The sequence below is a fragment of the Megascapheus bottae genome, chromosome 4, assembly GCF_031878675.1.
Source record: "Megascapheus bottae isolate mThoBot1 chromosome 4, mThoBot2.hap1, whole genome shotgun sequence".
NCBI lineage: Eukaryota > Metazoa > Chordata > Mammalia > Rodentia > Geomyidae > Megascapheus > Megascapheus bottae.
Window position 1 is genome coordinate 14091891 of NC_143512.1, and position 14646 is coordinate 14106536.

At 42.5% G+C, this 14646-nt stretch overlaps 1 protein-coding gene and 1 long non-coding RNA gene across 3 annotated transcripts in view; one reads left to right on the top strand and one right to left on the bottom strand.

Moving 5' to 3' along the window:
- Ctnna1 (catenin alpha 1) overlaps positions 1–14646 on the bottom strand; it is a 130504-nt gene that overhangs the window by 1417 nt on the left and 114441 nt on the right. The window contains exons 11-17 of the mRNA XM_090331440.1: positions 10712–10868; positions 8170–8370; positions 7445–7596; positions 3931–4041; positions 2740–2921; positions 2548–2653; positions 437–571 (exon numbers count right to left, since the gene is read on the bottom strand). Coding sequence (XP_090187566.1) covers positions 437–571; positions 2548–2653; positions 2740–2921; positions 3931–4041; positions 7445–7596; positions 8170–8370; positions 10712–10868 — 1044 coding nt within the window. The remainder of the gene's footprint in view (positions 1–436; positions 572–2547; positions 2654–2739; positions 2922–3930; positions 4042–7444; positions 7597–8169; positions 8371–10711; positions 10869–14646) is intronic.
- On the top strand, positions 568–13509 carry LOC150064061 (uncharacterized). 2 transcript variants are annotated; one of them, XR_016535211.1, is made up of 5 exons: positions 568–853; positions 8124–8388; positions 8980–9041; positions 10285–10579; positions 13438–13509. It is a non-coding gene; the product is annotated as an uncharacterized LOC150064061 (long non-coding RNA). The 2 variants fall into 2 exon arrangements; XR_016535210.1 differs by lacking the exon at positions 13438–13509 and having other exon boundaries at positions 10285–10708.

A 14646-nucleotide genomic window follows, 5' to 3' on the forward strand; every position in this document is an offset into this window, starting at 1 on the left:
AGAATCCCTGCCTAGTAATGGCTACAGCTGTCACCAATTATGACATGTTAAAAAGAGGATTCTGCATGAAGAAAGAATGTAGCCTATAGGCTCCAGAGACAAGACCCACCAGCCCAGCATTTCACCAGTTGGGGCAGTTGAGTAAGTAGACAAAAGGCTAGTTTCTTTTTTGTTTTTTTTTGCCAGTCCTAGGCTTGAGCTCAGGGCCTGAGCACTGTCCTTGGACTTTCTCAAGGCTAGAGCTCTACCACTTGAGCCTCAGCACCACTTCCGGCTTTTTTCTATGTATGTGGTACCGAGGAATCGAACCCGGGTCTTCATGCATGCTAGGCAAGCACTTTAACCACTAGGCCAAACTCCTGGCCTGAAAGGCTAGTTTCTTATAGATACAGGTCAATACATGACCACTCAGCATCTTCTCACCACAGATGCTTACCCCAGAGACAACAAGCTCTCCTCCAAGGTTCTGCACCTCAGCCTTGACTTTACTGCAGATGTTGAGCTGATGGCAGTAGAGGGCGATGCGCTGCAGGTAGGCTAGAAGGTCCTGCTTACAAGCGGAGTCCGGACACTGTTGAGAGAATAAGCACTCAGGCCTGGCCCAGACAATCCTCTGTCCTCAGGGAAATGTTTGAAAAGTTCTGGGAAGCCCTAATACTCTTCCTCTTAAAATCAAGGATAATAATAGAAGTATTTATCTCCTGAGGCCATCACATCTGTTGGCCACTGGAAATGACTGCAAGTCACGGATCCCTAACTATGAATAACTTCGAAGCCCTCTTGTCACTAACTCCACAACTGATAAGAAACCGTCTCAGATGTGCAATGTGAGGAGGCCCCGGGGCTCTGCAAGGTAAGGGAAAGCCGTAAAAAAGCAAGAACCTGGTTATGCAGAAAAGCTAGAATGTTTAGAGCTATATATACAATCCGTCCTTGGGGCAGAAAAGCTATCTAGCTGCTCAGTTATGATGCATATCATAAAACACCTGAAGACAGGAAATAACCACTTTAGGCAGTGATGGTAAATAAACCAATGAAAGAAAAAGAACATTTGGGGATGATGAAATCTTAAAATGAAAAGAAGTGTAGAAGGTTTTACCAGAGAAGGAAATTCAGCCTTATCCTTGTATTCACAAACATTTTCCAGGGAAGCTAACTGTATGGTATAAACAGGGCGCAGAGTCCATTCTGGAGGTTTTGAATTATATTCTAAGAGGCCACATTGCTACATTGGCTGTGCACAAAAATGGAGAGGGGAAGCCAGCAAGGTGGCTCACCCCTGTAATCCTAGCTACTAAGGAAGCTGAGAGCTGAGGATCACTGTTCAAAGCCAGCCCAGGCACTAAAGTCCATGAGACTTATATCTCCACTTTACCACTAGAAAACCCCTAAGTGGGGCTGTGGCTCCAGAGGTAGTGCCTTGAGCTGAAGAGCTCAGAGATAGTGCCCAGGCCCAGTGTTTAAACCCTAGGATCAACAACCACCCCACCCCCCCAAAAGGAAGTAGGAAACAGAGGGGCCATAGTTGTACAATTAGTTGGATGGAGATCTGAACTTGAGGTGTTTATTTCTGTCTGAAATATTTGGTCACAGGGCTTCTTATGGGCTATGTGAAAGAGGGAAGAAGGACAGTTAAATGACCATAGAGCTTGACCTGAGAGATAAATCTTACCTGAAGAATATGCATAAGGATGATGACACATAAGTGCAGGGAAAACATGTAACTGAGAGCTTCTCTGACAAGTCTTGGAACATTTATAAAAGTTCTAGGAAGTAGGAAACCAAGTTTTTCTTTTCTGGTCAGTCATGGAGCTTGAGCTCTAGGCACTATCCCTGAGTTCTTCAGCTAAGGCTAACACTCTACCACTTGAGCCGCGGCACCACTCCTGGAAGCTGAGTTCTGACCTAACCATTTGAGGATAGATATTAAGGTATATTAAGATGTGGAAGACTATCCGCCAACTGGATACACTACGAGCTGTCCTGAACATGGCTCAACAGGACTCCTGAAGAAGAGGTGCACATGTATCTGGTCCAGGGCTAGGGTTGGCAAGAGCAGTTCTGCCTCAAGCTGAGATAAGCTTTAGTTACTGGGTTTAGAAGGTAGAACTTCTGGTCCGCAAGATCATTTGGTAAAGATTGCAGAAATTCTTTGAAATTTAGGCTAGAATTAAGTAGGTTAGAGGACTTCTTAGAGATGAGTAACAAAAGCTATGGCCTCTGAAAAGAATCACTTCAAGCTGGGTGCCAGTGATTTATGCCTATAATCCTAGCTACTTAGGTTTGAAGCCAGCCTGGGCAGGCAAGTAGCTTCTTAGAAATAAGAAGCTACTCAGAAAAAGTTGGAAGTGGCACTGTGGTTCAAATGGTAGAGCACTAGTTTTGAACACAAAGAGGCTTCAGGGATAGTGCCTAGGCCCCAAGTTCAAATCCCAGGACTCCCCCCCAAAAAATATTTAAAAAGGTCATCATTTAGGTATCTCAACAATGGACTGAGCTACATAAGCCTAGGATGAGCTAGCCCACCAGGTAGATTTTATTACTCACATGGTCAGCAATGGTTCTGCCTAGCTTATCCATCCTTGATCCCGCCTCAGCAATTTTCTTGGCAGCACTGATGACATCTGATGTATTTTTGAGTGGTCCTTTACCTCTGAAAAGACATAACAAGGATCTCTGTTCAGATGTCTCTGCTGGTTAGAGACAGCAGCAAGGCCTGTGGGAAAGGAAGCTGCTTACCGGGTGAAGTCAGTCATCTCCATCATAATCATGCACATCTGCTTGGCTAGCACAATGATGTCGTTGCCACTGTCGTCCCATTTGGATACTTCAGCATCTAGCTTGCTTTTTTCTTCCTGGAAACTGGCCACCTGTTCTGCAATCTTAGCTTTTTGCTCCTGGGGAAGTTGAGCCATGATTGCCTACGACCAGAAGCACAAAAAGCTCTACATAAAGGGAATAATATGAAGTTCTCACACTGTATTAGCCAAGGGTATTTCCAACAGGCATTTATGACATTGGGCAAAATAAAACATGTTAAAAGAATGACCTAAGGGCTGTTTCTGCTAACTTTCACAGAAGTCTATGGCAGCCCGAATTCCTGACCCATTTTCAAGAACAAATTTCAATGTGGAGAACTGTGTGAAACGCGGAAGGCTAACATGGAAGCTTCCCAGCCATATCTGTGCAGAGACAAACCAGGTTGGCTTTAAAAGTTTCACCTCTTGCCTTCTTGGTAAGAAAATGAGAGAATGAATGTATGTGGCCTCAAATGGGCATGTCCAAATTTAGATTCGAAAGCCATTCTGGATAGATTTTTAAACAAAACAAGAATTTGCTGAGGGATATGTATTTTAGCTGCTTGCTGGGAGGCTTAAAGCACATTTAACTCCCGCTGACCAATTCAAGGCCTAGGACAAGAGCTCCACACTATCGGCTCCCGAAAGTGTTTATTACAGAGCAGGATTACAGTCACTGTTGAAGATGGGTTTCTAAGGAATGAAAAAATAGACTCCTTAGAAATATATTTTGGCATCCTTCCAAAAAGTTAAATGCTATCAATTGAAGATTTAATGACTGGAATGTTTTTCTTGAATGTATCACTGGTGATTTTTTTTTTAATGCATGAATAATTAAATAGTTCACATTCATGGCATCAGTGAGAGGGCAAAAGCAGAAAAATTTCACCATTGTTTTAACAAATATTACACTGACTAGGCCTTTTTTGACTTAGGGTTCTATCAAAAACAAGAGCCCAGGAGGCCTATGTGCCCATCCTGCTCCCAGCCGAAGAGATTTTGGAAGAATTTATGATTGACCGGCATTAAAGAGAAGATTCGGTCAGTGAAAGAAAAAGAATATGGAGCTGAATACTGACAGAATCGTCTTAGGAGGGGCAAGTTTGAGAAACAAACTAAAGTACTTCTTTACCCGAGCACTTTGTCCAGCTATCAGTTGGTCATCTTCTGTTTGGACACTTGTCCTACTTCGGACATCAAAATCTTCCGTCTCAAAATCGGAGTCATCCAACTCTTCAGGGGTCTGCCACCAAGATAGAGACAATGAGTCAGAAACAGCCATGGGCTCCTTGCACTGAGGCCCAGAATTCTGAGATCTGATGTTCATAGTTCTGAATATGTAGATACTAAAAAATCATTCCACATTCAGGGTAAGCCTCACATTGGCTTCTTTTTCCCCATCAGACTTAAAGGGTACAAAGTTCAGTTGGACCATGAGTAAAATTTTTAAATACAGATTTCATCTAAAAAAAAAAAATTGTCGGGGCCAGGAGTTTGGCCTAGTGGTTAAAGTGCTTGCCTAGCATTCACGAAGACCCGGATTCGATTCCTTGGTGCCACATACATAGAAAAAAGCTGGAAGTAGAGCTCTAGCCTTGAGAAAGTCCAAGGGCAGCGCTCAGGCCCTCAGGCCCTGACCTCAAGCCCAGGACTGGTTAAAAAAAAAAAAAAAAATTGTGTGTGGTGGGACTAGAGTTTGAACTATAGGCCTTCTACTTACTGGGAAGGTGCTGTACTGCTTGAGCCACTCTGCCAGTCCAAGGATTTCATTTTTAAATATACTCTCCGTGGAAGCAAAGGTCTTAAGGGGTTGGCATAGTAGTGCAAGTAGTGGTGGCTCATGCCTGTAATCCTACCTACTCAGGAGGCTGATATCTGAGGCTCAAAGCCAGCCCGAGCACAAAAAGACCTGAGACTCTTCTCTCCAATTAACCTCTAGAAAACAGGAAGTGGGGCTTGGCTCAGGTGTAGGGTGGCAGCCTTGAACTGAAGAGCTCAGGGACAGCGCCCAGGCAGAGTTCAAGGTCCATGGCTCACCCGAAATGGAAAGACTTGGTCTCTCTGGGTCTGACTTCATAATTTTTTCCAAGGTTGCATGTTTTTCCTCATCTGCAGGAGTTAGAATTAGCTAAATATATTAACTGAAATATGGTACATTCAAAGGAGAACTCAAATAGTGTAATGAAAGACAGAAATCAAGGTTCAACAAAATGAACAGCAGTAAACTGGTACTTGAAAGGATGGGGTAAGGACCAGATGAGTAAGCGAGGGGTTGGGAGAATGCAGTCAAGAATTCAGTGCGTATCCTACAAAATTAAGGAGTGGGCTGGAAAAGGAGACAGGTGAGAATGCTGACAGGGGTGACATGCATCAAGATGCTTTGTATTCAATAACTGCTTTGTTGAATGACTACTTTTTCTTAAAGATAATTTACAAATTTTTTAAATACTGAAGGCCTTAAGGAATACAGGCAGAAAAAAAAGAAGCACATCCTAACAAGCTGTATCATTAATGGGACTGAGAAAGAAGATGAATAAGGCGTTTCTTCTTCCCTTTAAACATGGAAAAAAATGACCATACAGTTTACCATATGGGCAAAGGAGTCTATATGTGATCTTGTGCCCAGTGTAGGGAGACAGCCGCAGACATGAGCACGTATGTACATGCAATGGGGGCAGAGACACTAAATGTCTATGGTGACATTGGTAATAAGGGCAGACAGGGAAGGAGGGGCTTAATGTGGGATGGCTGAAAAGAGCAGGAACATACTAGAGTCACAGGTTACAGGGTACCAAGGGCCTACGGACTGCTAGCAACCTCCACCAGAGTGGATGCGCTGATCTGTCCTGTTCTCTGGGGGAAAGCAGATTTGACTAAGTTTGCATTTTGAAGGAATATATAAGAAAAAGACAGGCCTGAGGGACTAAGAGTGACAGTTGGAGGGGACCAACTAATTAAAGGCAAACTACAATGATGGTTAGGCAATTTAAGAGGGATACGGAAAACAGATGACAGAGGTGATATGGAAGGGAACAAAACCTGAAGAAAGAAGCCCAGGGGTTAGAAGCATGCTTTGTGTGAGAGGATGACATGGGCCTCACCAATGCTATACGCTCCACCACTGAGCTCTATGTCTGGCAAGAATAATTCTTGAATCAAGGCAGTAGTAGGGTTAGATACGCTGCTTTGTGACAGGTACTTCTACTAGAAGAAGTCACTTCTTTGCCCCTGGTTCTCTATCAACACTTGCTGGGCCGTTTCCTGTTAAGACCTTGCAACCCAAACATGGCAAGAAACAACCGGTACGTGCTGAACACACTGCCTATATTTCATCTAGTAAAGTCATCAAGGGCCACCGTTATCTTCATTTTTCAGAGAAGAAAGCTGAATCTCAGATGAGAGAACATGCTGGAAGAGGCTCCCAAGCTGCATGCGTACCTTCAAGATGTGTTTTTCCACAGCCTAGCTGCTTCCCCAGGATAGGTCTCTGAGCCTGGGATAAACATTGTGCCAGCTGCTTTGACACCCCAACAGCTCTAACCTGTAATCTTCAGGCTTCCTTCTTATTTCCATGTAAAGAACTTCCACAGAAAGAACTTTAGGTGCATCGTCACTGGTATTTGACCCCTTCACAGCACCAACTTACACCGATGGTTATCATGTGGTCACCCAGAGAAGCCTTTTCACATATTCTTTAAGCACAGCATCAAGAAAAAAGTGCACTTCCATGCCAACCTACTCCTGACACATCCCGGCGAGTCTGGGGCATTCAAGCACAAGTCAGGAACCTCGAACAGAAATTTCCATCTAGGAGAAAAGCAGCCTTGCCTTTGTTTCTATACTGCATACTATAACTGCCTTAGAAAATGGCCCGCTTCTGCCAGAAGTGGACAGAATCCCAGTAGGAAACTATGAAAGTATAAATGAAAACACTGACTGGACTATACAACAGCATGGCAAAACACTACCACAGCACAAAGATAATGCATCCACATGGCTGAACTACAACTCTAACAAAGCCTTGCACAGGCCCGGGGAGTCCAAGTGGTCCTGGGAAAGAGTATTCATAGGCTCTGCTCTCAAAAGATTGCAGAGTAAGAGATTGACTGCTGCAGGAAAGTAGCTGCGAGACCCAGGCCTAGCACCCTGGGGATAGTGAGGAGTTGCCATTTCTGAAACCCCTTCGTTCATGCCTATCAAGAGGGTGGGCAAAGGCTTTTCCACAGCAGTGTTAAGCTACTCCCTATCTTCTCTGAAAAAGTCAACCCATGAGCCAGGGTGCATCACCAGCATGGCACAGTGCCTTCCACTCCAGAGGGAGGGACATCCCTCTGCATTAAGGAAAGAACCCCTCTCTGAAATCAACACCCGTTTCCCTTCTGATTCACATTTAAGACTCACACTATGTTGACTGCCCCAAAATTCATCAGGCGAATTCATGCTAGTGCTTTTTCTGGGGCTCAACTTTGTACTCTTACAAATAACAATCATTTTAGAAAACATTATTGAATCTTATTCTAACGCTTTAAGGGTCATGGTTTTTATATACCGCCACCGCCTCGGCTCTGTTTCAGAATGATGCATTGCTCAAGTTTAGCAAATGATAAGAAAGAAGCTGTTAAAATGTCTAGGATGCTGTTACTCACCCTTATCATCAGCACTGCTTTCCTGATGTCCCGGATCCCATCATACACCAGGCGGGAGGCATCAATAAACTCGTTCTCATCCATGGGCTGGGCAGGGTCTGAACTGAGAGCTTCTACAGCTGCTTCCACTTGCTCAGTGAACCGGGGCATCACTGCGGAAACAAGACGCAGGGAAGGTCACTGGCAAGCAGACGGCATCCCCCCAGCCCCTCCCTGAATGCTTAGAAGAGGATAGGCTCACGATGCCTATGTGAACAGTATTGTGGAGAGCATGAATGTACTGTGCTCACAGGTGAGGTAACTAAGAGCAGCATTTTTACAGACTCGTCATCTTCCTTCTCGCCAGTCTACAATATAGGGTTAGAATGAGAACTTCCAAGGGGACCACACTGAGGCCTCAATAATATAATAGAGCATATGGCTAGCATGCCATGCAAGACACACTGGGCTGGATCCTGAGCAGTGAAGGAGAGGTAAAAATAAGAGGGAGAATAGGATCCATCTTAAATTAGTAAGGACATCTAATTCAGAAATTTGTCTTAAATACATGCTCAGAATTAATTCTATGATTATTCATGAGATACAAAGTAATGTGCTTGTGAGGCCTGACTTTACCAGACTAATGTACCCAGAACTCTCAGAGTAGAGCTGTGTTCTGTTCTTTACTTCCTAACTCCAGGTGCTGGGGATGGGGGAGACACTAGAAAGGGAGTGAGTTCTCATACCTGTGTTGGAAAGCAGCTTGGTGGCTTCCAGGACCTTCTCTGTGTATACTCCTGGCTCATAGTTATCCATTTCTGAGGTGACTACATGAATGACCCGGGCGGCTCGGCCTCGTATTGCACCAGCTGTGCGGTCTAACCCATCCACATCCTTCTCTTGGAGAGCAATGACACACTTATTCACGTCTTCCAAAATGTGATTCTCTGACGAACAAGCAAACGGTGAGGAAGGAAGTCTTTTATTAACAGGTAGCCACAGACCCTTACATTTATAATTACAGAATGTGTTTGGTGTCAGCCGCACAGCCAAAAGTTGTGTATGTGAGAGCTGGAGTAGGCCAGGAGGGAGGGGCCACATCTGTAAAGCCAACACTCGGGAAGCTAAGCTAGGACCATAGTCAGTTCCAGGCTGTTTAGACTACATAAAGAGGCCCTGTCTTTAAATTAAGGCAGCATTTTATCATTAAGCATCATTTTACTGGAGACAGCAGAACTAGTAAAACTATTTCACTGAAATTCCACCTGTTCTCTCTCATACAGAAAGCTAGAATTAGTTTATAAGTATTAAGTAATATATTGAGAAGTATTCAGGTGCATATAAATGAATTATGGTAGATTTAAGGGAGAATTCAAATAGTGTAATTTCTTAGAAAGGAAAAGTCAGTGTTCAACAAAATAAACACCAGGAAATGGGAACTTGCAAGGGATGATGTGGAGCTGAGGGGAGAGGGCTAGATGAAGAAGGGGAGAATGAAGTCAACAATTCAATGTGTACACTACAAAACTGAGATAAACTACTTTGTTGAATGGCAGGTAGGAACTCCTGTTAACTACTGGACACAAGACCATGACAGAATATTGGAAGAACACACCAGGTAGATTTCTACATTTCAGACCACTTTGAAAACACCACTTCTTTATTTTTTATTTGCTAGATAGAAACTGTCTAAACTCCTTTCCATCAAGTCAACCCTATTTTAAATTCTTACACATTTGCATAAAAATTGAACACACTTTAAAAAGAACTGGATTCCGCTTTACTATTCTTCTATTTTATGTCATATACCCTAAAGATGCTGGATCCCACATAAATGCTGCTCTGGAATCCCTTTTGTTCTCTGAGTCAAAGAAAGCTGCATGAGAAACATATGAATCTATTACATTTTACTTGGCCAAAGGACTGAAAAATCCCTTGAGACCACACCTGAAACATATCCAATCCAATCTTAAAAAATTTAGTTTCAGAAATATAGTATCTATGGGGAAAGGAGCTTTGCACTTTGATTTCAGAATTTGTTTGCTTAAAAGTGTGCTATGAAGGTGGAATGTTTTCTCTAAATCCATGAAAAAGAATAATTCAGCACTTCATTGGGAAAACAACAGAAGGCCAAGATTTCCCCCAAAAAAGCCATTGCTACATTTTTGGCACCTACAAAACCGTGCTCACATTTTTTTTTTTTTTTTTTTAAAGCACGAGCAGCACCTGCAATTTGGCAGTCCTGCAAGCAACACACCTTACCCTATCTTTTTTGGTAGTTTACATATCGTCTCCTCTCACTTTTTCATATAAAACCAAAGCTACTAAAGGAGAACACAAATGCAAAGACAGGAGACATTGGTATGCACAACACACTATCGCCCTTATATAGGTCACTGCTGGAGGACTACACTGCGCATGTACTTAAGCCCTGCTTCTCTTTCAATCCCCATTGCCACTAACATCTCCCACATTCTAGCCTGTGGTTCCCTTGGGTGCCTTGATAGTTTTAGCCTTAAAACCACTGGATCTGCCCATGGCCACTAGACACTGGAAGCCTGGCACTTCCAAACAGAAGCCATGCAGCCGAGGACACAGAGACCTGCTTAAATGAGGAAGAATGCATTTAATGTTATTAAACTCTAAAGAGACAGGATTGAAATTTACTTCTGTGATACACTGAATTGCATTTGACAGACGTTTTCTATATGAATGTAATTTACTATCATTACTAGTTTATGTTTCTATAATGAAATCAACTGTTTTTTGTGAGGTGAATTACCCAGATTTATTTTTTCCAAGTCCATAATTAAATGGCACTTAAATATTTCCTCTCTGTTTTCTATCTATGCATCACACAGCCAGTGTTTGGAGAAGAAGGCAGCTCAGCAATGACCACTCTGGACAAAGATGATGCTTTTCAAGAAAGGAAAAAAATTTCCAAAAATAAACGACTTAGTGGCTGTGGCTGAAGTGGCACAGCACCTGTCCCGTAACCTCAAGGCTCTAAGTTCAAACCCCAGTGGAAAGAAAAAGCAATAGCAAAAAGGTGATAATGTTGAGATGATCCTTTTTCAGATTCACAAGTTGTAAACAAATGAGCCCCCTCAAGATGGAAAGAACTACAACCTCATGCCCTCAGCTCACAAGGCCGAGGTAACTTTTTCCTTCAAAAATTAAAACAGCAGCAAACTGCTCAAACACGGAGGCATTTGTACATTATTGAAACTCAGACTGTAGTAATGATACACAATCTCATATGCTAGTCTAGGAAAAGTAGCTCATTACCTGACACAGCTAAGAAGTCATCAATGGAAGTAATGTCATCAACTGCGTCTGTGAGAACACGGACTTGTTTTTCCCACTGTTCTTTAAAAAGATCCATATTTTCTTGGGCCAGTTTACTTTGTGGTTTTGCTGCTAAAGCCAATGCAGCATTGATAACCTATGAAACATATTTGAAGTTTATTGTTTAAATTACATGAGTCTGAAAAAAGAGTAAACAGAATAAAGACTGGCAATGACTTAAGCCTTCCACATATTTCACTAGTACCACTCAACTGCCCTAAGTATTACAAAGACAAGTAGTAAAGAGACATATGTTAAAGCCAAGGTAGTAGGTTTTGTGAGTGAGTGAGGGTATATGTGTCTGCACAAGTCCTGGGACTTTAACTCAAGGCTTGGGCGCTGTCCTCGAGTCCCCAGCTCGAGACTGGCACTCAGCTAGCCACGGCACAGCTCTACTTCCAACTCTTCAGTGGGTAACTGGAGATAGTCTCATAGACTTTTCTGCTAGCTTCAAATCCTGAGATCTCAGTCTTCTAAGTAGCTAGAATCACAGGTGTGAGCCATCAGCACCCAGCTCAAAGTGATAGTGTACAAAACAAATTTACATATAAATCAATATTAAAATATCAACTGCGTATTATCCCTCTTAGACACACTGTGTTAATCTCCTACTGCAAAATACCCAAGATTGTTTTAGTTACTCATCACTATTAATTTGTGATGAGACTTTTGAATTCATGAAAGGAGATTGAGAGGGGTGTAAAATTCATTAAACACATTTAAAGAAAATGAGTATTTGTCTTCAAAAGTCCCTATTTCCAAATAACAATGAAAGAAATCAATAAGGGTTTTTTTTTTTTTATATTACACCTGCATTTAAAAACATGTTGTAGAGCCAGGCGTGGTGGCTCACGCCTGTAATCCTAGCTACTCAGGAGGCTGAGATCTAAGGACCACAGTTCAAAGCCAACCTAGGCACTAAAAACTGTGAGACTCTTATCCTCCAGTTAACCACTAGAAAACTGGAAGTGGCACAGTGGCCCAGGTCCAGAATTCCCCAACCCTTCCCCCCAAAAAAAGTGGCAGATAAAATATATAGTAATATATAGTAAATCAGCAAGAATGCCAAAATACCAATAGAAAAACAAATAACATCTAGATGGCTGACCTAACTAAGGTGAAGCAGAAATAACGGAGGTTATACTATTTCTTTTTTTTTTTTTGTCTGTACAAGATTGCACTTTATTTTTTCTTTTTTTTAAATATATTTTTATTGTAATTAACAAAAGGGTTACATGATATTTGCCAGATAGAAGGTGCATTAATTCACATACATTGATACCCTTTCACATGTCTTGGTACCCATTACCCTCCCCCCACCCACCACCTGCACTTTATTTTTTCAAGACAGACTATTCTAAGAACATGGAGGAATCGATATTGCTTTTTTTAAATTAATTTTTTTGCCAGTCCTCGGCTTGAGCTCCGGGCCTGAGCACTGTCCTTGGACTTTCTCAAGGCTAGAGCTCTACCACTTGAGCCTCAGAACCACTTCCAGCATTTTTCTATATATGTGGGACCAAGGAATCGAACCTGGGTCTTCGTGCATGCCAGGCAAGCACTCTACCACTAGGCCAAACTCCAGGCCCCAGAAGTTGCTATTTCTGTTCATCAAATTTGAAGAGTCAAAAGTGGGTGCAATGTCTGTACTGGACAGGAAAAAATTTGGGATGGGAGGTGGTAAGATGTGTGTGAACTCAGCTTTGTGCTTCTTTGTACTTGCCAGGCCAAACCCCTCTTTTGCAGATAGGGTTTCATTATTTTCCTGTCAACAGTCTCAAATGGAAAATTTCCTATTTCTTGAACCACTGTGCTCCTAATCTCTGCCTCCTGACACTACAGGCCTGAGTCAATCACGTCCAGCCTTAGAAGGCAATCTTTTCAAATTCTATGTGCTAGAGTTTCCAATACAAAGTGGCTCACAAATGGCAAGGACATCTTTGTCTTTCTCATCTTTTGGAGGTGGTTGTAGTAGCTAGGCAGGTGCTCTACTGTATGTCCCATAACCTCTGTCCTCTTCTTTCTGGGATTAACCTCTTTTTTACCCAGAACAGGCTAGACTACTATCCTCCTCTTTAGGCTTCCCATGTCTGCTGGGGGGGAGACAGTGGTCTCTTATTTCGGCTGAATTGGAGAGTACGGTGTAGACATAGGCTACCATCTCTCTCTTTTCTATATTCTTTCTGAGATCATTTGATCCATGAAACTAACATCCAGTTGCCAAATATTCATTACATGACCCACTCAGACCTGTCATTCCAACCCCAAAGCTGCATGGTGTATCTCAGATACATCAAATTAAATATTCAAAATAACCATGGAAGGGTGACATGATCAAGACATGTTGTACTCATACACTGACATGCTGAGCCAAAACCCTTTTGTACAACTACTTAACAACTAATCCACTAAACGATTTTCTGCACCCAACTATATACTGAATGGGTTTTCTTGTTAAATTCTTTTTTTTTTTATTTAGAGAATACTTTATTAGTTTCTGTAATCAAACCCACGTAGATCTTGTTAAATTCTTAATCGTTCACATACACCAGCATTTTCATTAGGCTGTACAGACTCTCCGTGTGATTTTTCGGTAGGCTTTAAGATCATTTATATAAATATTCTTGGTAGGTGTGATCAGCATATGCTACCATCTGTTTCTGCAGATATATGGAAGTATTGTCACTTTTCAAGCATTTCAAAGCCAAATGAAGAAGTAAAGATATTAAAAGCAAAGGTAAGGCAAAACAGCAAGCCTGGGGAAAGAATGCTAAAACTTTACAAATCTGCTCTAAATTCACCTATGAATTGGTTATCCATAAACTTTGTTGATTAAACCACTGAGTTTCTTATCTGGATAGCAATCAATCACTAGCAGATTTAATGACTGGATGAAGCTGAGAAATATTTCTCAAATGATGAGGATTCAAGCAGGACACTGGTGGCTCACACCTACTCAGGAGGCTGAGATCTGAGGACCATGGTTCAAAGCCAGCCCAGGCAGGAAAGTCTGTGAGATTCCTATCTCCATTTAGTCACCTGAAAACTAAAAGTGGCACTGTGGCTCAAATAGTAGAGCACAAGCCTTGAGCTCAAAAGTGCAGGGGCAGTGCCCAAGCCCAGAGTTCACACTCCAACCAAACGGAGGAGGAGGAGGAGGAGGAGGAGGAGGAGGAGGAGGAGGAGGAGGAGGAGGAGAAGGAGGAGGAGGGAGGAGGGGGGAGGGGGGAGGAGGGAGGAGGGAGGAGGGAGGAGGGAGGAGGGAGGAGGGAGGAGGAGGGGAAGGAAGGGGAGGAGGAGGAGGAAAGGATAAAGAAAATGAGGATCCATCATTGAACTAAGCAATCTCACGAAGATTGATAGAAATTTATTGACAAACTAACCTACCTGTAGTACTGGGGGGTGTTTATATGAAAAAGCAAAGTAAAGGTAATACCCATGTGTTCTGAGAATAGTTCTAGACATCACAAAAATTTCATTTCATGCCCTCTGTTTTGTTCCCCCAGGTCTTATAGTTACTGCTTTGTCTATGGTCATTAATATCTAGCAGTATGTGCAGAGAAAAATTAATCCAAGTCCTCATAGTGAGCATTCTCTCCTTGAAAAAATGGCAATTCATCCTTCCCCATTCAAACAGTTTGTTGAGAAATCTGTGAATGGGAGCTCAAGGTGTGACTCAAGTGGCAGAGCACACCAGCTAAGCAAACTGACTTGAGTGCAAGGCCCTGAGTTCAAATTCAGTTTACCATAAAGGGGGGTGGGGAAAGAACCAGTGAGTGGCAGCCCTCACAGGAGACAAGCAAGACAATGGGCAATCAAAAAGTGTGCATTCTTGATTCTTCTCAGGGTCACTAGCCCAGCCCAACCATCTTCCA